Source organism: Anolis carolinensis, chromosome 4 (assembly GCF_035594765.1).
Source record: "Anolis carolinensis isolate JA03-04 chromosome 4, rAnoCar3.1.pri, whole genome shotgun sequence".
In the NCBI taxonomy this organism is placed as follows: Eukaryota; Metazoa; Chordata; class Lepidosauria; order Squamata; family Dactyloidae; genus Anolis; species Anolis carolinensis.
In genome coordinates this window covers 1,855,863-1,878,362 of record NC_085844.1, presented here as the reverse complement: position 1 = coordinate 1,878,362, position 22,500 = coordinate 1,855,863, and the positions used below count along the sequence as shown (strand labels likewise).

At 50.3% G+C, this 22,500-nt stretch overlaps 1 protein-coding gene across 1 annotated transcript in view; it reads right to left on the bottom strand.

Moving 5' to 3' along the window:
- scx (scleraxis bHLH transcription factor) overlaps positions 1-17,278 on the bottom strand; it is a 33,318-nt gene extending 16,040 nt beyond the window's left edge. The window contains 2 exon segments of the mRNA XM_008122774.3: positions 16,354-16,891; positions 16,893-17,278. Coding sequence (XP_008120981.2) covers positions 16,354-16,891; positions 16,893-16,912 — 558 coding nt within the window. The 5' untranslated portion in view covers positions 16,913-17,278.
- Positions 17,279-22,500: the final 5,222 nt, after the last annotated feature.

Below are 22,500 nucleotides of genomic sequence, written 5' to 3'. Positions count from 1 at the left end.
CAGTGAGCAAGGCCAACATCAATGCCAAGCATAAGCAAGGCAAAAGATTATGGAGGGTCTTTCCCAAAACCCCCTCATTCCTTGTTGTTAGGGGTCAGCAGATGGCACCGAATCATAAGAAGGAGACTTCCTCCTCGTTGCCAGGATTTGCTTCTTAATATTTTCCTAAAGTGCCACGTTCCCCCTTTGCTTCCTACTCTTTATACTGGATCCTTTTCAGAATCCTATGTTAAGCCTTGTTCATCTTTGTTGTGGTTGTGCTCCTTCATTTCCAACCTATTAGGACCACCCTATCCACTGGGTTTCTTGGAGGCCTCTCGTCCACAGTTTTCCCTTAAGCCGAAGCCAACTTAACGACAAATAAAGTCTTGGGAGGAAGGCGAGATATAAATCAGGCCCATCCATCTGCAGAGGTAGGAAATCCCAGTCCCACGCACCATTAAAAAACAGAACAGCAGAGAAATGTGTTCCTGTGTCACAAATAACTCTTCTCTCCTTGTTGTGGTGGAGCCAATTCTACACCAAGTGGATTGATAGATAGAAGAAGGATGTTCCTCGAGGCTTCGCTTGCCCACCCAGAATCCCAGGGGTCAGGGGCAGTGTCTTCCTGGCAGTGGTCACCTGCCTTGACCCGACCCACGTTTCCCCCTCTTCTGAAGCCATAGCAGCGCCTTCCCTTCCATGACCCCGGGATCTTCCTCTTCCAGACAGATAGGTTTACATGGTGGCCGGCACAGGCTTCGAAGGGTCTCCCTTTCCGTTGCAAATCTCCCTTTTCACACCGAAACCCAAGACGCCCCATTCTCCATGCTTCCGTCTCCGGTTGCCTCATCACGCCATGGAGGGGCTTGAGAGACCTTGCCAGGCCCATGAGTTGAACCACAGAATCCTAGAGTGGGACCTCTAATGGCCATCCAGTCCAACCCCATTCCAGTTATCTCATTATGCCATGGAAGGGATTGAGAGACCTTTCCAGGCCCATGAGTTGAACCATAGAATCCTAGAGTGGGAAGGGACCTCTAAAGGCCATCCAGTCCAACCCCATTCCGGTTGCCTCATCACGCCATGGAGGGGGTTGAGAGACCTTGCCAGGTTCATGAGTGGAATCACAGAATCCTAGAGTGGGACCTCTAAAGGCCATCCAGTCCAACCCCATTCTGCCAGGCAGGAAGGCACAGTCCAAGCCCTCCATCCAGACTCTTCTGAGAACCCTCCAGAGAAAGAAGAAGACTCCATTGGACTCTTAGGCAACAGATTCCACTCTTGAATAGTTCTTACCATTAGGAACTTCTTCCTCACGTTGAAGTGGAATCTCCTTTCTTGCCTCCTAGTGTGGGAAGGGACCTGTAAAGGCCATCCAGTCCAACCCCATTCTGCCAGGCCGGAAGGCACAGTCCAAGCCCTCCATCCAGACTCTTCTGAGAACCCTCCAGAGAAAGGAGGGAGCGCATTCCACCCTTGAACAGTTCTTACCATTAGGAACTTCTTCCTCATGTTGAGGTGGAACCTCCTCTCTTGCCATTTTGAAGCTTCCAAATCTTTGATCGTGTTGGTTAACCTTCCACCTTGTCAAGATCTGTATCTTCAATCACTTTGCCAAGAACTGGACACAGGGTTAATCCAAGTAAGTATGGCCATGTGTTGTTGAAGCCTCCAACTGACAAGAGTTCTTCCCTCACCCTGGACTTACCACAGATATATATAAAAACATTCCTTGCCTAGTTTTTCCATACCTCACAACCTCTGAGGATGCCTGCCATAGATGTGGGCGAAACGTCAGGAGAGAATACTTCTGAAACATGGCCACACAGCCCAAAAGACATACGACAACCCTAAGTATGGCCATGTTCCAGAAGTATTCTCTCTTGACATTTTGCCCACATCTATGGCAGGCATCCTCAGAGGTTGTGAGGATGCCTGCCATAGATGTGGGTGAAACGTCAGGAGAGAATACTTCTGGAACATGGCCATACAGCCCGGAAAACACACAACAACCCTGTGATCCTGGCCTTGAAAGCCTTTGACAATCCAAGTGAGATTTGACCCAAGCAGGATAGCAAGACACTTTGATGTCCATCTCAACACTAGACTCTTATTGATGCAACCTAGCATCGCCTTGGCCTTTATAGCTGCCACATCACACTCTTGATTCATGTTCTGCTCATCTCCCTTTCCCATGGACTTTTTTCAATCCGGGTGTCACCTATACTATATTTGTGCATTTCACCAAAAGTGTCGTACCGTACATTTCTCCCTGTGAAAATGCATTTGTCAGTTGTTCTGAACCCACTTTCCTATCCCTTAGGGCAGGCATGGGCAAACTTTGGCCCTCCAGGTGTTTTGGACTGCAGGGGAGGTATGAAGCAGCCAGGCTTTGAAGCTGCAAGGCCACTCCTTGGAAAGTGATGAGTATTGTGGCCAAATCTGGTGTGATTTGGCCCAGTGGTTTTGTTGTTAACTCAGTCCTAATTATGCACATTACATTTTTATATATATAAGATGGACCAACTTTGGCCCTCCTCCAGGTGTTTTGGACTTCAACTCCCACAATTCCTAACAGCCTACCGGCTGTTAGGAATTGTGGGAGTTGCAGTCCAAAACACCTGGAGGAGGGCCGAAGTTGGCCCAGGCCTGGGATAGATGAAGCCTTGGACCAGGGGTCCCCAAACTAAGGCCCGGGGGCCGGATGCGGCCCTCCAAGGTCATTTACCTGGCCCCTGTCCTAAACTTTAGACTTAGGATTGACCTAAGTCTACCTGGTCTTTGAAGGTCTCTTTCCTTACCGATGGTCTTATGAGATCATCTAGATAGTATTTGAAGGTCTCTTTGCTTAGCTACAGCCTTATGAGACCATCTAGATGGCTTTTGGAGGTCACTTTCCTTTCCTGTGGTCCTATGAGACCATCTAGATGATCTTTGAAGGTCTCTTTGCTTAGCTACGGCCTTATGAGACCATCTAGATGGCTTTTGGAGGTCACTTTCCTTTCCTATGGTCCTATGAGACCATCTAGATGGCTTTTGGAGGTCACTTTCCTTACCTATGGTCTTATAAAACCATCTAGATGGTCTCTGCAGGTCTCTTTGCTTACCTATGGTCTTATGAGATTGTCTAGATCAGGGGTCCCCAAACTAAGGCCCTTCAAGGTCATTGACCTGGCTCTGTCCTAAACTTTAGACTTAGGGTTGACCTAAGTCTGAAATGACTTGAAGGCACACAACAACAATCCTAATTTTCGACTATTTCATCATAGTATGGCCCCCTAACAGTCTGAGGGACTGTGAATCGGCCCTCCACTTAAAAAGTTTGAGGACCCCTGCCTTGGACGATAGTGATCTGTATCAAATTGAAGGACTTCCCACCTTCCATAGGGATTTTTTCCCTGGAGTTCAACCTTCTTTCTCTCCAGGATTTCCCAATGCAAAGGACCTGCTTCCCAGTAGCCAAGAGCCCCTTCCAGACACCTGGTAAAACACTTAGCCACGCGGTCCGAAAAGGGAGCTTTAACTCCAGATTTGCCACCGAAGCCAGACTCCTTTGCTGTGGAACGGCCTTCGTGGGGCTAAAAAGCAAAAGTTCTTTTTGCTCCATTCTTTTTTGCAATTTTTAGCCATGATTGTCCAGCTGCTCAGGAAGGAGCGCCGTACTTTGCTATATTCTTCTCTGCTGCTAACTGCTTTTAATACACTGCTCTGTTTTAGTATTCTAATTCATTTTATTTTTTTAAATATCGCAACGCTTTATGCTTTTATCTTCACCCTTTTTTCTTCGTGTACTCTGTGAATGCACACTAATGGAGAAGCTGCGCCTGCGCAGGTTCCGACGGAAACTCTTCCAAGCTGAAGTTCAAATTTTGGCGGTAACCACGCCCCCCTTCCCAAGGGGCATATAAGGCAGCCCCAGGCGCCCGCTCTCCAGTTCCTTTTTTTCCGCCGCAAGGTTCACTTCGGACTCTTCGCATGTCTACTACTCGTTTCAAGCGTTGCACGCAGTGTGCTGCTAAAATTCCTGACTCGGACGGCCACGCCAAGTGCCTCTTCTGTCTTGGCGAGGCTCATGTGGTCAGTACCTGCCGTTTTTGCCTAGCTCTCACGGCTCAGGCCAGAAAGAACAGAGCCGCTAGGCTTAGAGCGGCGCTCTACGAAAAATCTCTCGCGCCAGAACCGACTCCGTCGACGTCGGGTACGTCGGCGTCCTCAGCTTTGAGAGCTATGTCGGCACCACCAACTAAGCCTCCGGCAGCCAAGGCTTCCTCGGTCTCGTCCAGAGCGTCCAAGACCTCCAGGGCCGCTAAACCGGTCAAACCACCGTGTACTGTGACGACGGCGACCGTGTCGACCCGCTCCGGAAAGGTGGGACCTTCCTCGACGTCGAGCTCTCTGGCTTCGGTGACCTCGATCCGCTCTCGTATCGGTTCCCCTCCGTCCTCCTCTGCTATCAAAATAGCCTTTAAAAGGGCTCACGAGGAGTCTCGTCGAGCGCAATCCGACTCAGCTGTGGTTCCTCCCACACCTGGCAAGTCCTTGAGGGTTGCATCCAAGCAACCGCCGGCGAAGAAACGGCTAACTCAGCGCTCCTCCTCCTCGGCCTCCTCAAAGAAAGACCCGCCATCTTCCTCGACAACTTCCTCGAGAAGGTCTTCTCCTATTGTACCAGCCCAGAGGCCTAGAGATGTTTCTCAGTCTCCATTGCACCCCCTGTCTGATGGGGAGCTGCAGGACTCACCCCACCACTCTACCCAAACGGTGGTCAGGGTGCCGGTGCCGGAGCCCCTTGCGCCGCCTCGCTCGTCGCGCCAACAGCTCTTCCCTCCCACCTCGACACCGGAGCGTGGCAGACAAACGGCTCGCCTGGCTCGGGCAGCCCAGGCCTCAGCCTCTAAGGACCTTCGGCCTCCGGCCCTCTCTTCCCGCGAGGCCTTGCCTCCTCCCGAGACTGTGCTGTCTTCTCCCCCTCAGTCCCCCCAAGGGGCTGAGGAGGAAGATGCTGATGTCGACCGCCCAGACTCTGTCCTCTCGGCCTCGGTGGTCTCTCTCGGTCTCGACCTCTCTCCTCCCCACGACGCGTATGAGGCGGACCCGCCTTCTCCTACTGACAATGTTCGCGCTTTCGCTGAGCAAATGGTCAGGATGGCCGACGCCCTGGGTTTGGAGATCAAGCAAACCTCCAAAGCAGTGTCTGACCCAGTCTTCAAAAGGGTGCAGGCCCAAGCTCCGCCGGCCACGCTTCTCCCCTTTCTGCCTTATCTGTTGGACGTTATCCAGGCCTCCTGGAAAAACCCTTCCTCCATTCCTCCGACCTCGAAGAGGATCGAGACTTGGTACCGTACCGACGATGATACCCTGGAGTGGCTCAAACACCATCCCGACCCTAACTCCCTGGTCGTTAAGGCCTCTCAATCCTCAGGTCGTCAGTCGAATACTCCGGCCGACAGAGAGGGGAAGCGCTTCGACGCCGTGGGTCGAAAACTTTATTCCGGAGCCCTTTTGCTTTGCCGCATGGCGAATTATGGAGCCTGCATGGGTGCCTACCAACAAATTATCTGGGAGAAGGCGCAGCCCTTCTTCGCTAAGATGTCGGACGAAGACCGCTCCGTCCTCACTACCCTCCAACAGGAGGCAGACTCGCTCGCTCACCACCAAATACAAATGGCGAAGCATACAGGTGATACTGCGGGTAAAATGATTGCCCACGCGATTTCCATTCGCCGCCACGCCTGGCTGAGGTCTTCGGGTCTCTCCTCATCTTCCAGACAGGTCATTGAGGACCTTCCCTTTGACGCGCTCGGACTGTTTCACGCCGGTACCGATGACAAACTCAAGTCTAATCATGACTTTAAAATTCTTGCGTCTAAATGTGGCGACCAACCTCAACCTCAGCGCACTCGCTGGTTCCCGCACCGTTCCCGCCGTTTCCCGCCGCAATCTTTCAGACACCATTCTTTCAGGCGGCCTTCGGGCTCGAACAATCAAGCCCATCACCAACCTCGCCGGGGACCTCATCCGCAAAAGCAACGCGGTCGATCCACCCCTGCTCCTCCGCAGCCTAATCGGCGTACCTGACGCCAACCCCTGCCAAAGCTCCTCGCCCGCTACCGTTGTAGAGCCCACGCTGCCTCGTCCCTTCGGTATCTTTGCAGACCGACTAGCCCCTTTCTACAATCAATGGGACTCTATTACTTCAGATGCATGGGTTCTCCGCATTGTCCAAGACGGCTACGCCTTAGAGTTCATGGACCTCCCTCCTACAGGTCACGTTCTCCACTCAAACCCTTCCCCAGAGATACTGGCCGAAGTCGAAGCGCTACTGGCCAAAGGCGCTATCCGTCCCTCCCCTCCCGAACTGGACCCTTTAAGTTTCTTCTCCAGATACTTTACAGTCCCGAAAAGAGGAGGCGGGCTACGCCCGATTCTGGACTTAAGGGCACTCAATATATTCATCCGCCCCTCCAAATTCAGGATGGTCTCTATTGCCTCTATCCTCCCGATGCTGCAGCGGGGAGACTACTTTGCCTCCATAGACTTACGAGACGCCTACTTCCACGTGGCAATACGAGAGGCGCACAGACGGTTCCTATGCTTCAAAGTTCTCGACCAAACCTACCAGTTTACCGTTTTGCCCTTCGGTCTCGTCACGGCCCCGAGGGTCTTCACCAAGGTTGTCGCCGCCGTAGCGGCCCACCTCAGGCTACATGGCATCACGGTCTTTCCTTATCTGGACGACTGGCTTCTCGTCGGGCCCGACCCGGTTCTCCTCCAAAATCACGTCTCTTTCACGCTGCGTCTTCTAAAATCTCTCGGCCTCCAACTCAATTCCGAGAAGTCAAATCTCTCCCCGTCAACCCGAATCCGGTTCATCGGGGCCCTCTTCGACTCCGTCGCAGAGACTGTGTCACTTCCGTTCGACAGATTCCTGGCTCTCCGCCACCATATCGCCCTTTGTCGATCTGCCCGGAGGGTCAGAGCCCGTGTCATTCAGGTCCTTCTAGGCCACATGGCCTCCACGGTTCTCACGACCCCGTTTGCCAGGCTGCGCCTTCGGACCCTGCAAAGGTGGTTTATAGACACTTTCAAACCGTTCCACCACCACAACTCCAGATACCTGTCGGTACCGTCGTCCGTCCGCCAGTCTCTCTCATGGTGGATGTCTCACCAAAACGTGTGCAAGGGCCTTCCTTTCCATCCAGCCCCGCCATCGCTAACCATAACCACAGACTCCTCCACCTACGCTTGGGGAGCCCACATGAACGGTCTAACGGTTCAAAATCTTTGGTCCCCGTCAGAGAGGGCCAACCACATAAACTTCCTCGAACTTCTCGCCATTCTCAAAGCCCTAAAAGCATTCTCCCCCCTCATCCGCCACAAGTCCATCCTCATTCAATCGGACAATCTAGTAGCAGTATTCTACATCAACAAACAGGGTGGTACGGGTTCGAGGAAACTGATGCTCCTCTCCTCTCGTCTCTGGATTTGGTGCATAGCCCACGGCGTACAGATCTCTGCAATCCACCTACCGGGCGCCCAAAACGGCTTAGCGGATGCCCTCAGCAGGATGACTTCTTCCTCTCACGAATGGAAGCTCAATCCCGAGGTCCTCGACGGTCTGTTCCGCCTCTGGGGGCGCCCTACTCTGGATCTCTTCGCGTCTCCCCACAACGCTCAGCTACCCCGCTACGGAGCGAGGCTCCCCCCGAACTCTTTCCCCGGCTGCCTAGGGGATGCCTTTCTTCTGGACTGGTCGGCGGAGATGCTTTATCTTTTTCCACCGATTCCCCTCATACCGAAAGTTCTCGAAAAACTTCTCTCGATCTCGGTCACGGCGATTCTCATAGCTCCGGCCTGGCCCCGCCAACCGTGGTATCCAGCCCTTCTTCGCCTCTCCAGAGGATCGTTTCACCCTCTGCCTCTCTCGCCGCACCTTCTCTCACGGGAGGACGGCAAAATTCTTCACCCGGACCTTTCTTCCCTTCATCTCACTGCATGGAGGATTCTTACCTAGCCTCTCTTCCGCAGAATCTGCAAGACGTCCTGCGGGCAGCCCATAAGCCGTCTACTACCAAGGCTTATTCCTACAAACTCTCTCGCTTTCATGCCTTCCTTCGATCCCGTAACGTCGACACCTTCCCGACCTCGGTATCGGTGGTCCTCGACTTCCTCATGACTCTCGTCGAGAAGAAACTTTCTCTTGCCTCTATAAAAGCTTATCTCGCAGCTCTTTCCTGGTCTTTTCAGCGCCACGGCCAGCCATCTCTTTTTTCTCACCACCTGATCAAAACCTTTCTCCGGGGCTACAATAACATCTGCCCGCCGTCGCTACCACCTACGCCGGGCTGGAGCCTCGAACTTGTACTTTCTCAACTGTCTTCTGCTCCCTTCGAACCGCTTGCCTCGACCGATCTACGCCTGCTCTCCTGGAAGTTGGCCTTTCTGGTGGCGATCACGTCGGCACGACGGCCATCCGAGCTCGCTGCCCTCAGAGTCGACGAGCCTTATCTTCGTTTCCACCATGACCGCGCTGTTCTTCGCCCGGACATTACCTTTCTTCCTAAGGTGGTGTCAGCCTTCCACCTCAACCAGGACATTGTCTTACCAGCTTTCTTCTCTAACCCCTCCTCTCCTCTCGAGCAAAAACTGCACCTTCTCGACGTTCGGAGAGCACTTCTTTTCTACAGGGACCGTACTAAGGACATTCGTAAGTCACAAAGACTCTTTGTCGCCTATGCCCAGGACAAGTTGGGTAATCCCATCTCTTCCCAAAGACTGTCCCACTGGATCGCTCAGGCCATTGAGTTGGCCTATGAACTAGCCAAGCGACCTCCCCCTCCTTCCATCCGCCCGAGGTCGACTAGGGGCCTCTCGGCGTCGACCGCCTTCCTTAGGGGTATTCCGCTTGACTCCATATGTAAAGCGGCTATCTGGTCAAACCCTCTCACGTTTGTCTCTCACTACAGGCTGGACAGTAAGGCCCTTAAAGACTCGGCCTTTGCAAGATCAGTACTCTCATCTTGCCTCTCCTGACTCTCAGACGTTTTTTCTCTTCATATTCACCCACAGGTGACTCTCTATACCTCTCCTTCAAGTTGGACGGGGTTTTTTCCCCATACCTGCCTCTAGGGATATGTTTTTTTCCCATGATTGTATTGAGCAGTTGCTCTGTTGCTTTGTACCGCCTCGTTGGCCCTGGCGGATATGCCAAAGACCAAGATGTGTTTGTCCCTCTCCCCCTGGGAGAGCGTTTATATGCACTACGCAATTGTGTATTTTTCTCTATCATGTTTATTGAAAAATTCCTTCCATGTTATGTTCTTCTTCTATGATGCTCATGTTGCATTGCACTGGTCCTTTCGGACAATTTATTGCACTGGTCCCTTGGGACGGTTATTTTTTCTATGTCCTAATAAACATGTGTTTGGACATTCACTGATTGTCGAGTTTGCCTTGTCCCACCATCCGGGACCTTAGCGTGTTAGTCTCCATTAGTGTGCATTCACAGAGTACACGAAGAAAAAGGACAGGTTGCTCACCTGTAACCATGTTTCTTCGAGTGTACTCTGTGAATTCACACAAACCCGCCCTTCCTTCCCCTCTGGCAAACCTCTCCCTTTCTCGTTGCCTTGGCGGCGTAGGAACTGGAGAGCGGGCGCCTGGGGCTGCCTTATATGCCCCTTGGGAAGGGGGGCGTGGTTACCGCCAAAATTTGAACTTCAGCTTGGAAGAGTTTCCGTCGGAACCTGCGCAGGCGCAGCTTCTCCATTAGTGTGAATTCACAGAGTACACTCGAAGAAACATGGTTACAGGTGAGCAACCTGTCCTTTTGGTTAAACACGAGCCGTTCGGGGAGGAAGGCGGGACGTAAATCACCTCCATAAAAATAATCTCCTGGAAGAGTGCTGAGCACAAAGAATTTGCAAAGCAGCCTGTTCCAGGTTACTTGCTGCCATAATAATTGAAATTGCGTTCTTTTTTTAGACTCTCCAAAATGAAGTCCTGCCTCGGAAGATTGTGGTTCTCCAGTGTGAGCCACTGACTTTAGCACTGGGAAGCCTGTGCTTACTCAAATGCATTTATTAAGAGGCCGATATCAATGGGCTGCCGATAGAGCTTGTTCCGGGAAGGCACTCTCTCTGTTCTGGATTTTATGTCTTTGCCCAGCTGCTAAAACAGTTTGGGATTTGAAGATGTTTACCTTGGGGAGCCCATTAGCCCTCAAAGCTGCCAAAGGTCTCGACTTTGAGACCTACAACGTTGGGGCACGGCTTCAATTGCCTTTTGGTGACCAAGGATGAAACGTTCGCACTTGCAAGGCCAACGGTCAGAATGACCTGCGCATCGTGGTGTTCATCCCCTTTGTGGGGAGAATCAATGCATCTTTTAGTTTGTATAAAGGATGGGGCAAAGTGTGAGGTCAAAGGATTTGGGAGAAAAGGAAGGAGATGAATGGAAGCTGAATCTCAGGAGCCCTGGATGGAGATGGTGGTGGAGGTTCCTTCTTTGGAGGGTTTTAAGCAGAAGCTAGATGGCCATCTGTTAGGGGTGCTTTGAATGTCATTTTCCCGCTTCTTGGTAGGGAGTTGGACTGGATGGTCCATGAGATAGATCTCTTCCAACTTTATGATTCTATGGGACCTCAATGGACACAGAATGGTCTGCACACAGGAATGCAGCTGAGTCCAAGAGGCTGAAGGCAAGGGCTGGCCACCCTTTCCCCTTTCTTTCTCCAGAAGCCTTTGATGGAAACTTCAGAAAGAGTCAATGCTTGGAGCACAGGCTCATTTCAGGGATTTGGCTTCTTCGCCAGTCAGAAGTGGCGCAACGTGGCATCGTTGTTTGAGCAGTGGACTCTGACTCTGGAGACCACAAGTCACACACTTTCAGCCTCCAAAAACCCATCACCAGGATCATAGAATCATAGAATCATAGAATCATAGAATAGTAGAGTTGGAAGAGACCTCAAGGGCCATCTAGTCCAACCCCCCGCTAAGAAGCAGGAAATCGCATTCAAAGCACCCCCGACAGATGGCCATCCAGCCTCTGCTTAAAAGCCTCCAAAGAGGGAGCCTCCACCACGGCCCGGGGGAGAGAGTTCCACTGCCGAACAGCCCTCACAGTGAGGAAGTTCTTCCTGATGTTCAGGTGGAATCTCCTTTCCTGTAGTTTGAAGCCATTGTTCCGTGTCCTAGTCTGCAGGGCAGCAGAAAATAAGCTTGCTCCCTCCTCCCTATGACTTCCCCTCACATATTTGTACATGGCTATCATGTCTCCTCTCAGCCTTCTCTTCTGCAGGCTAAACATGCCCAGCTCTTTAAGCCTCTCCTCATAGGGCTTGTTCTCCAGACCCTTAATCATTTTAGTTGCCCTCCTCTGGACGCTTTCCAGCTTGTCAGCATCTCCCTTCATCTGCGGTGCCCAAAACTGGACACAGTATTCCAGGTGTGGTCTGACCAAGGCAGAATAGAGGGGGAGCATGACTTCCCTGGATCTAGACGTTATTCCCCTATTGATGCAGGCCAAAATCCCATTGGCTTTTTTAGCTGCCGCATCACATTGTAGGCTCATGTTTAACTTGTTGTCCACGAGGACTCCAAGATCTTTTTCGCACACACTGCTGTCAAGCCAGGCGTCCCCCATTCTGTATCTTTGATTTCCATTTTTTCTGCCGAAGTGAAGTATCTTGCATTTGTCCCTGTTGAACTTCATTTTGTTAGTTTCGGAGTCGGAAGTGACTTTAAGGCACTCAGCAACCAAATCTGGAGTTCACATCTAGGTGCTTTTACAAACAAAATTGCTCCTTTCCCAAAATCTTTCTTAGTTTTTTGCAGCACAAACCAGTGAGAGCTGAGAATCCCAGAGATCTACCAGAAGATGTTCTGCTTTCTGCTGACCCTTGGCTTCATAGATCAAGGTGGGAGGTGATGGGGATGAAGACAACAAGGAACATCAGGCCATCTCTTTCATGAGCCTTCCTTCTTGAGATCCAGCAACCCCCAACTGCAGTCCTGCGTGCAGACCATTCTGTGTCAAAAATATCTCCCGATTTTTGGTTCTGGCCCTTTTAGTGGCCGAACTGATGTGGGGCATTGGGACGGTTGTTCTTTGAGGCTGGGGAAACTTCTTCTGCTCGCTCTCATCCTACGTTTCCCTTTTCTATTGTCCCACCCCAAGTCTTTCATTCTCTGGATGGGGCCCTTTTGTGCCCTGTCTCTGGGCAAATTGGTGCTCCATCCAAAGCTGGCTTTAGATTTATGGATTCAACTGAGGGTCCCTTGCAAAATTCACCATCTCTGACCGCAAGGCATTGGGGAGATGGAAGACTCTTTTCTGCAGGTGGTATGAATCTCACTGAACTAATGCTTTTTGCTATCTTCTGCTCTACGAATATCTCCACTGTCTCTACATGTCTCTCAGGATTCCCCCAGGCCAGGATGTGAGGCTGGGAAGGCCATTTAATGCTAACAAAGGTTATAAATTACAACATTAACGCTGGCCTCTAACAGACAAAGAGTTATTTCCCCCCACCCAGGAACTTCCACAGATATATAAACCTCCCTTTCCTAGTTTCCAACAGACCTCACAACCTCTGAGGATGCCTGCCATAGATATGGGTGAAACGTCAGGAGAGGATGCTTCTGGAACATGGCCAGACAGCCTGGAAAACACATAACAACCCTCTCTCTGCTTCCTCCTCCACCAGCCTGCCCATTCTGACCACCTTATGCAAGCCCTTCCGTTCCTTCTAGGGCTTTGGCTCAAAGCGAACGGCTAACAGTGGCCAATGAGATGCTCCTGAGAAGCCCACAAGTGGCACAAGTAGGGTCTCTGCTCCATGAATATCTCCACTGTCATCCCCACATGTCTCTCTGCTTCCTCCCCCACGAGCCTGTCCATTCCCCTATTTCTTTGGCCATAAAGTTCACAAAGCTGTGAAGTTGGCCACCTTATGCAAGCCCTTCCATTCCTTCTAGGGCTTTGGCTCCAAGCGAATGGCTAACGGTGGCCAATGAGATGCCCCTGAGAAGCCCACAAGTGGCACAAGTAGGGTCTCTTTCAACTGAGAGTCATTTCCAGTCCCAAACCACAACAGCTACAAGTCACTGATAGACTCTTTCCAAGTTGGTGGGCACTACTGCATCTTCCAAATTCCCCTCTTCATAACTGAGTGGGAATACACTCGAGTTTTAGTATTGTCAAGGAGAAAAAGCTCTTCCGTTGCCTCCTTTTGCACGCCTCTCACACTTCTCTGCTCAGTCTCGTTTCCTAAGTTAAAAACCAGACCCCCGAATCGCCTCCTTTCCTCACGAGGGAATCGCTCCGGCCCCCGAACTGTCTGGGTCGTTCATTCTGCTCCTCTCCCTGCCTTATGTTTCCTCCTTATGTGTCTGTGTTGTGGTTTATTCTCAAGTAGGATCAAACCCTGGAATCCTTGCCTTTGTAGCCATCTCATTGCCTAGTTTTTTTGGGAGGAAAGTTAGGATATAAACTAAGTGCAGCTGAGAAAAATCTGCAAACTATTGGAGGTGGACAAATGGACGGTGCCGATCAAGGAGGAATCTTTGGCTAACGTTAAGAAAGACTTAGGTTGTGTTTCCATCACTATGATGGGAGCAATTCTCAAATGTGGGATTTATTAAATAGAGGAATGTTATTCAAGTAGAAGTGTGGTTATATAGTGTTACCTAAAGGGAGCAGGATAATGTGGGGGTCAACATCCTTGAATAGTTTCTGTAGTTGTGTCTTTAGAATTGCTCGTTGATGTAGGTATGTATTCGGTTAGTGTGCCTGCTTCGGATTTAGTTCTGGAGTATGTGGTAGTAATGAATTAGGTAGCTGCATATTATCAAAATCTGCTTTTCCTATATTGTTTTTGTTCTTTTTCTATGTTTCCTAACAAACGTTAGAGATACCGAAAAGGATATAAACACAAGCGTATATCAATAATGTGAACAATAGGTGGCTGCCATAACATTTGCAATATTTCACTTTTAGGTCCTTTCCTAGCTTTCTATCTGGAGGTTTTTTCCTGGAGCATTTGAGGATCTTGGCTCCATATGATAAATAGATAAATGTGATGCCTTGGAAGAGAGAAAGGAGGTGAACTCCATCCCCTGAATGTCCTCAGCAGCTCTTTCTGTTCCCTTCCCAACCTGAGAGATCCCTGCTTTTTCCGTGTGTGTCGTGCCATATTATCAAGTATTATCCAAAATCAGAGGTCTGGAATTTGTAGACATTTTGCTCCCTGGTTTTTTGGGGTGGGAAAGAATATGCACAAGTGAATAATGCCTTAGAAAGGATAATAAAAGAGGGACAGCAGTGATATTTGTGGGGTTTTGCTTTTAGTTCCTTTCCTAATATATTTCTATATTTGCCCTTTTCTCTGGCTGGTTTGAGATAGATAGAAGTGTGACGATTTGGAAGCGAGGGACGGGGTGCTTATTCCTTTCCAGATATTCTTCAAGGTTTTCCCAATTTCCTTGTACAGTTTAAGGGTCCTGGCATCTTAAGAAAGGGGTCTGACACATGGAGTCGCTTTCCTCAATGGGATTTGGTGGCCACCTTTCCTTGTGGCTCCTTCCTACTCTTTCTGTCCCTTGATATTCTCAAGGCTTCATTTGTAGTTCCTTTCCTAGCGTACCTCTTTTCCCGGAGCATTTGAGGACCTGGCATCTGGCAGTAGTTAGAAGTGTGACCATTCAGAAGGGAGGGATGGAGGTGCCTATTCCGTTCCTAATGTTCTACGTACAAGATCTCTGTTTTCTTTCCTGGAGCATTTGGAGATCTCGATGTCCTGCCATTGCTAGAAGTGTGATCAATCAGAAGGGAGGGATGGAGGGGCCTCTTCTGTTCCTAATGTCCTGCAAGTTTTTTTTTTTTCATCTTTCAAAAAGGAGTTAAAAACTTGGTTCTTTCGTTGCGCATTTCAATAATTTAGTCCTCATGACCGAAACTTAAAAATCAATATACTATTTTTCACACTGTTCTCTTTCCCTATACTTAATTGGACATCCGTCCTCACTCCAACTGTTGAGATACTTGCACTTTGTCCTTTTGCCCTGAAGCACTTTATAACTACATTATTGCACTTTAGTCTTAATGGCCACTCCATGCTATCCCCCTCTATCAACCTGATGGTCCATTTTATTTTATTATATTTTTACTCATTTTATGCTCTAAATGAGTTTTTTATGGTTAATGTATTGTTCTTGCACAATGTCGAGTTTACTGTGTTTTTACTTATTGTAATTTGTTTTTATTTGTTGTACTTTGTTTATTGTTTCTGGCCTTTGCTCTGTGTTAGCCGCCCCGAGTCCCTGCGGGGAGATGGTGGTGGGATAGAAAAATAAAGTTCCTACTTACTGTATATTCTCGAGTATAAGCCTAGTTTTTCAGCCCTTTTTTAGGGCTGAAAAAGCTCCCCTCGGCTTATACTCAAGTGAGGGTCCTGGCTGGCTTATATTCGGATCAGCTTATACTTGAGTAGATAGGTATTCAGAGTTGGACAGTCTCATCTTATTAAAGTCTTATTGTTATCTTAAATTACAGTTTTATATAAATATTCAAAAACATTTTACCTACCGATGCCTCAAATAATGTAATTTTATTAATTTATTATTAATTTTTATGTTGGAAATTTACTAATAGCTGCTGCATTTCCCACCCTCGTCTTACACTCGAGTCAATGAATACATTGCACAAGATTTCCCTATCCTAAAATGATACATTTTAATATATTGGGTTTATGGTTCCCGTCCCCTTGATCTGGTCATGTAAGTGTGATTTATCGTTATAATTGTACTATTTTACCTTGTTTAATAATGTGTGTTATGTCGTTATGTAATGTTGTGTTGCTTTTATGACTGTAAGTCAATGAATACATTGCACAAAATTTCCCTATCCTAAAATGATACATTTTAATATATTGGGTTTATGGTTCCCGTCCCCTTGATCTGGTCATGTAAGTGTGATTTATCGTTATAATTGTACTATTTTACCTTGTTTAATAATGTGTGTTATGTCGTTATGTAATGTTGTGTTGCTTTTATGACTGTAAACCGCCCTGAATCCCATCCGGGAGATAGGGCGGTATATAAATGAAGTTTTATTATTATTAATAATAAGTTTTCCCAGTTTTTGTGGCAAAAATTAGGTGCCTCGGCTTATATTTGGGTTGGCTTATACTCAAGTGTATATGGTACTTACTTAGATAGATAGATAGAAGTGTGTCTTGGAAAGAAGAGATAGAGGCGCTTAGGATCTGCCGCATCCCAAAGCCTTGCCCATTGCCAACCCCGAGACCACCACCGCCCTTTTATGACACCTATTCCCACCCGTCCCAGTCTTCCCGTCTCTTGCCGTACTCACCATCTTCCTCTGGTTGCTGAGGCAGAAAGTGCAGATCTGTTTGGGCTGGGAGTTCTCGCTCTCCCTGGCCGGGGGGCTTCCGCCGTTGTTGCCCCCTCCGTTGCCGCCGTGGTGGAAGAAGGCGGCGGAGGCCGGCGTGGTGTGGCAGGGCTGCCCGTCCCCGCAGGCCTCTCCGACCAGGAGCACGTTGCCCAGGTGGGAGATGTAGCTGGAGGCCAGGCGCAGGGTCTCGATCTTGGAGAGCTTCCGGTCGGCCGGCTCCGTGGGGATGAGGGTCCGCAGCGCCGTGAAGGCCGTGTTGACGCTGTTGGTGCGGTCCCGCTCCCGCGCGTTGGCCGTGTGCCGCTGGCGGGGCTCCTGCCGCGGGAGGCGGACCGTCTTCTTGACGCCGCCGGGCCGGCGCTGCCCGCCTTTGAGGCCGAACCCGCCGCCGTCCAGGCAGTAGGGCTTCTCGTCCGAGCCGGAGCTCTCGCTGCCGTTCTCCTCGTCCTCCGAGAGCATGCTGATTTCGGGGTACAGGAAGCGGCTGGGGGGGCGAGCGCAGCATGGCGAAGGACATGGTGGTGGGCTACGGGCGGCGGTCACTCCTCCTCAGTGCCACACTCTCATCCTCCCTAAAAATGTTGCCGAAATTCTTTCAGCTTTATTCCAGAGCAAGGAACCCTTGTCCGCTCCGTCTGGCCCAACGCGTCCAGCTGTCCAGTCCAGGAAGGGGTTAAGAACCGTGTCCCGCACGCTGCTGCTTCCCCTTCTTTCCTTGCACACGTGTGCCTCCTCCTCATGCGCCTTTTGGAGTGCGGCAAGAGCCAAGCGAGGAGTGTTTTATAGCACAGAAAGTGAGCCCTCGGTCGGTCAGCCCGGCCCCTCCTCTGACTCACAGCAGCCGCAGCAGCAGCTTCACGCCTCCCTGAGCCTCCCTGCTTGGGACGGAGGAGGAGGAGGAGAAGGAGGAGGTGGTGGTGGTGGTGGAGCACAGCACCACAGAGGCTGTGGGCCAGGACCAGCACACTTCTCTCCTGAGGGCTTCACCTCTTAAGCCTCGGGGGTCAAGGAACCTGTTTGCAGGCAAAAGGAACGTCTCCATTCAACTGACCCCCAACATTCCTGGAAGGGAACACCGTGGTGCCTCTTGATAGTTTGAGCATGAGAGCTGTGTTTCAATATCTGAAAAGGATGTCACAATGAAGAGGGAGCAGACCTTGTTTTCTGCTGTCCTGGAGAGAGACTAGGAGTCCATAGAATGTGTCAGAAGTTAATTGAGAACATACTGCAAGTCACTTCTGGTGTTAGAGAGAATTGTCCGCCTGTAAAGACGTTGCCCAGGGAACATTGCCCGGATGTGTTCCTGTCCTGCTGGGAGCCCTCTCTCATGTCCCCGCATGGGAAGCTAGGGCTGACAGACGGGAGCTCATCCCGCCTCGTGGATTCAAACCGCCAACCTTCAGGTCAGCAGTTCACCTGGCACAAGGGTTTAGCCCATTGTGCCACCAGAGTTCAGATGACAGCAAAGGAGGTTCCACCTGAACATTAGGAAGAACTTCCTGACCGTAAGATCTTTTCAGCAGTGGACCTCTCTGCCTTGAAATTCAATTGAAGCTTCTTCTTTGGAGGCTTTGAAGAAGAGGCTAGATAGCCATCTATCAGGAGCGATTGGCTTGTGCTTTTCCACCTGGCAGAAGAGGTTGGGCTGGGTGGCCCTTGGGGTTCCTTCCAACTCCATGATTCTATTATTCTTTGCTTCTGAGATCAGTGGGGATGGGGGACCTTGAGGTGCTGCTCTGTCCCCGGCCTCTGATGGAGAAAGAACGGGGCAGAGTGACCAGTTATAGTCAGTTACATTTAGGGCCAAACTGGTGTTGCCAGATTCCTACCTTCCGGCCACTTATTGTTCAAGGAACAACATCTGGAGGCCTACCAGTCAAGCTATGGTTTGAGGGCAGATGTCTTCAGTAAGATTTCTAGACTCCAGCCTAGAAGGGCCATCCATTCCAACCCCCCTTCTGCTCAGAAGGAGAAGCACAATCAAAGCACACTCAACAGATAGCCATCCAGCCTCTAGTTAAGACCCCCAGAGAAGGAGCTCTCCCACACTTCCAGGCAGCAGCATATTTCAAAGTTGAACATATCTCATCATCAAGAAGGTCTTCCTAAGGTTTAGGTGGGATTCCTTTTCCTGCCATTTGAATCCGTGACTCCGTTGTGTCCCGGTCTCTGGAGCAGCAGAAACCAAGCTTGGCCCTTTCCCCTACAATGGGACCTCCTTTCAAATACAATGGGACCTCCTTTCAATAGTTAAACCTGGCCATAGTGTCCAGCCTTCTATTCTGCAAGCTGAACAGGCCCAGCTTCCTACGCCATCCCTCAGATTCATGGCTTCCAGGCCTTTGACCATGTTGGCGGCTCTTCTCTGAACACTTTAAAGCTTGTCCATCTCCTTCTTGACTTGCTTTATCCAGAACTAGACTCAGAGTTATTATCCCAAGTCAGGCCTGACCAAAGCAGGATAGTGTAGGACTAGGACTTCCCTCGATCTTGATGCCATACTTCTCTTGATGCAGCCCAGGATTGCATTACTTTTTATTTTCCACACGCTTGATTCACGTTCAACTTGTGGTCTCCTAAGGCTCCTAGATCCCACTCTCATGGACTTCTTCCAAGCCAAGTATCACCCGTTCATTGTCTCTGTGTTTCATCCTTTCTGCCTAAGTATAACCATCCACTTCTCTCTTCTGCAAAGCACACAGGCGTTATGTAAGAAATGCCCTTCTAGGTGGACAACCTAGGTTCTAGGTTGGATAACCTAGGTTCTGGGTTGGACACCCTAGGCTCTGGGTTGGACACCCTAGGTTCTGGGTTGGACAACCTAGGTTCTGGGTTGGACACCCTAGGTTTTGGGTTGGACACCCTAGGTTCTGGGTTGAGCAACCTAGGTTCTGGGTTGGGCAACCTAGGTTCTGGGTTGGGCAACCTAGGTTCTGGGTTGGACACCCTAGGCTCTGGGTTGAGCACCCTAGGTTCTGGGTTGGACAACCTAGGTTCTGGGTTGGACACCCTAGGTTCTGGGTTGAGCAACCTAGGTTCTGGGTTGGGCAACCTAGGTTTTGGGTTGGGCAACCTAGGTTCTGGGTTGGACACCCTAGGTTCTGGGTTGGGCAACCTAGGTTCTGGGTTGGGCAACCTAGGTTCTGGGTTGGACACCGTAGGTTCTGGGTTGGACAACCTAGGTTCTGGGTTGGACAACCTAGGTTCTGGGTTGGACACCGTAGGTTCTGGGTTGGACACCGTAGGTTCTGGGTTGGACATCCTAGGTTCTGGGTTGGACAACCTAGGTTCTGGGTTGGACACCCTAGGTTCTGGGTTGGACAACCTAGGTTCTGGGTTGGACATCCTAGGTTCTGGATTGGACACCCTAGGTTCTGGGTTGGACAACCTAGGTTCTGGGTTGGACAACCTAGGTTCTGGGTTGGACACCCTAGGTTCTGGGTTGGACAACCTAGGTTCTGGGTTGGACAACCTAGGTTCTGGATTGGACACCCTAGGTTCTGGGTTGGACACCCTAGGTTCTGGGTTGGACAACCTAGGTTCTAGGTTGTCCAAGGGTGTTGTTGCGTGCTCTTCCAGCTGGGAACCACCTCCTCCTGCATCCCGGCTTCCTTTGGAGAGATCATGTCCCAAATGGTTTTGCCCATTTGGATCCTCCTTAATAGAGAGAGGCCTCCTGGACCCATCCTGGAGAAGGTCCAGATTGGTGGCTGGGGAAGGAGAAAGGGAGCAAGACCCCCAATTCCTCGTTGCCCCCTTCTCCTTTTCCTTGGGACCCCCCTTCCCCCTTTCTTTCTTTCTTTCCTTCTCTCTCTCCATCTCCTTCTCTCCTTCCTTCTCCACGTGGACCAGCTATTTGCAAGAAAGAGCTGCTACTGGGAAAAGAATCCCTTCTCCTGCCAGGAATGCGCTGGAGGAATGCCTCTCCGGTCCAAGAGCAACTTCCAGACGTGTGGCTGAGTGACGGCAGCGTCTTTATTTGGGGGGAGAGAATAGACTGGTGGGGGGCCGCCTTTGGGGGGGGGGGGAGCGGCTGCCCTCCTTTCCAGCCACTGATCTCATTCAGGCTCATGTGTTAACTGCTCCGAGCCAGAGGGGAGGAGAGGCCGAGCAGGGCTTGTGCTACTGAAAGGAGGAAAGCGAGGAGGGAGGACCTCTTCTGCTCAGGCTCGGCCAGGAATGGGGCTTCATATGCTTTTTTTGGGGGGTGGGGGGGTTATTATGAGCCCACCTCCAGCCATGGTGGGTCTGGCAAAACCTGTCCCACCCAATAGGACGACTGAGTCCCCCTTTCAAAGCCTCCAAATGCAGCACCATGGCATCCTAGACTTAGAAGGGACCCTCAAAGGCCATCCAGTCAGACCCTTTCTTTCTGCCAGGCTGGAAGGCACCATTCGATCCTTCCCAACAGATGGCTGTGTTTAAAGACTTCCATTGAATCCTAGAGTTGGAAGAGACCCCCAAGGGCCATCTAGTCCGACCTACAAGACGGGAAGACCATCCAATCCCTACTGACAGATGGCCATCTAGCCCGAGTTTAAAGACTTCTATAGAATCCTAGAGTTGGAAGAGACTCCAAGGGCCATCTAGTCCAACCTCCTTCTGCAAGACAGGAAGACCATGCAATCCCTCCCAACAAATGGCCATCCAGCTTTTGTTTAAAGACTTCCAAAGAATCCTAGAGTTGGAAGAGACCTCAAGGGCCATCTACTCCAACCTGCAAGACAGGGAGACCATCCAATCCCTACTGACAGAAGGTCATCTAGCTTGTGTTTAGAGACTTCCATAGAATCCTACAGTTGGAAGAAGCCCAAGGGCCATCTAGTCCAACCTGCAAGACAGGAGGACCATCCAATCCCTACAGCTAGTGGCCATCTAGCCAGTGTTTGAAGACTTCCATAAAACCCTAGAGTTGGAAGAACCCCAAGGGCCATCTAGTCCAACCTCCTTCTGCAAGACAAGAGGACTATCCAATCACTACTGACAGTTGGCCATCTAGCCTGTCTTTAAAGACTTCCATAGAACCCTAGAGTTAGAATAGACTTTCAAGGGCCATCTAGTTCAACCTGCAAGACAGGAAGACATCCAATCCCTACTGACGGATGGTCATCTAGCTTGTGTTTAGAGACTTCCTTAGAACTAGAGTTGGAAGAACCCTAAGGGCCATCTAGTCCAACCTCCTGCAAGACAAGAGGACTATCCAATTACTACTGGCAGTTGGCCATCTAGCCTGTCTTTAAAGAGTTCCATAGAACAATAGAGTTGAAATAGACTTCCAAAGGCCATCTAGTTCAACCTGCAAGACAAAAGGACCATCCCATCCTTACTGTCAGATGGCCATCTAGCCTGTGTTTGAAGACTTCCTTAGAATCCTAGGGTTGGAAGAGACCCCAAAGGGGGCCACCCAGCCCAACCCCTTTCTACACAATCCAAGCCCTCCCAACAGATGCTGGTGCAAACATGTAGGAGGGAGACCAAGTCTTTCCTTAAAAACCTCAAGTGAAGGAGATTCCAGTGGACTCACAGGCGCAAAGAAGGGGCACCCTAAGGCTATCTAGTCCAACCCCCTTTCTGTCATGCGGGGACCTCTGCTTAAAAGCCTCCATAGAAAGGGCTTAGGTTGTGTCTCCCTGCTTGGCAGAAAGGGGCTGGACTGAGTGACCTTTGGGGTCCCTTCCCATTCTGTGGGTTTGATGATTCCAGGTCCTAAGAGAGGAAGGGGCGGATTAGCAAGTGGTAGCAACAGTTCTTGCAAGGGTTGGTTGCATCCCCCCAAAAGCTCCATTCCTGGAGGGGAATGCCTTGCCCAGGACTCAGTCAGCAGCCCCGCCTCCTTCCTTCCTACCTTCTTTCTTTCTTTCTTTCTTTCTTTCTTTCTTTCCTTCCTTCCTTCCTTCCTTCCTTCCTTCCTTCCTTCCTTCCTTCCTTCCTTCCTTCCTTCCTTCCTTCCGTCTTTCTTTCTTTCACCTTCCTTCCTTCCTTCCTTCCTTCCTTCCTTCCTTCCTTCCTTCCTTCCTTCTTTCTTTCTTTCTTTCTTTCTTTCTTTCTTTCTTTCTTTCACCTTCCTTCCTTCCTTCCTTCCTTCCTTCCTTCCTTCCTTCCTTC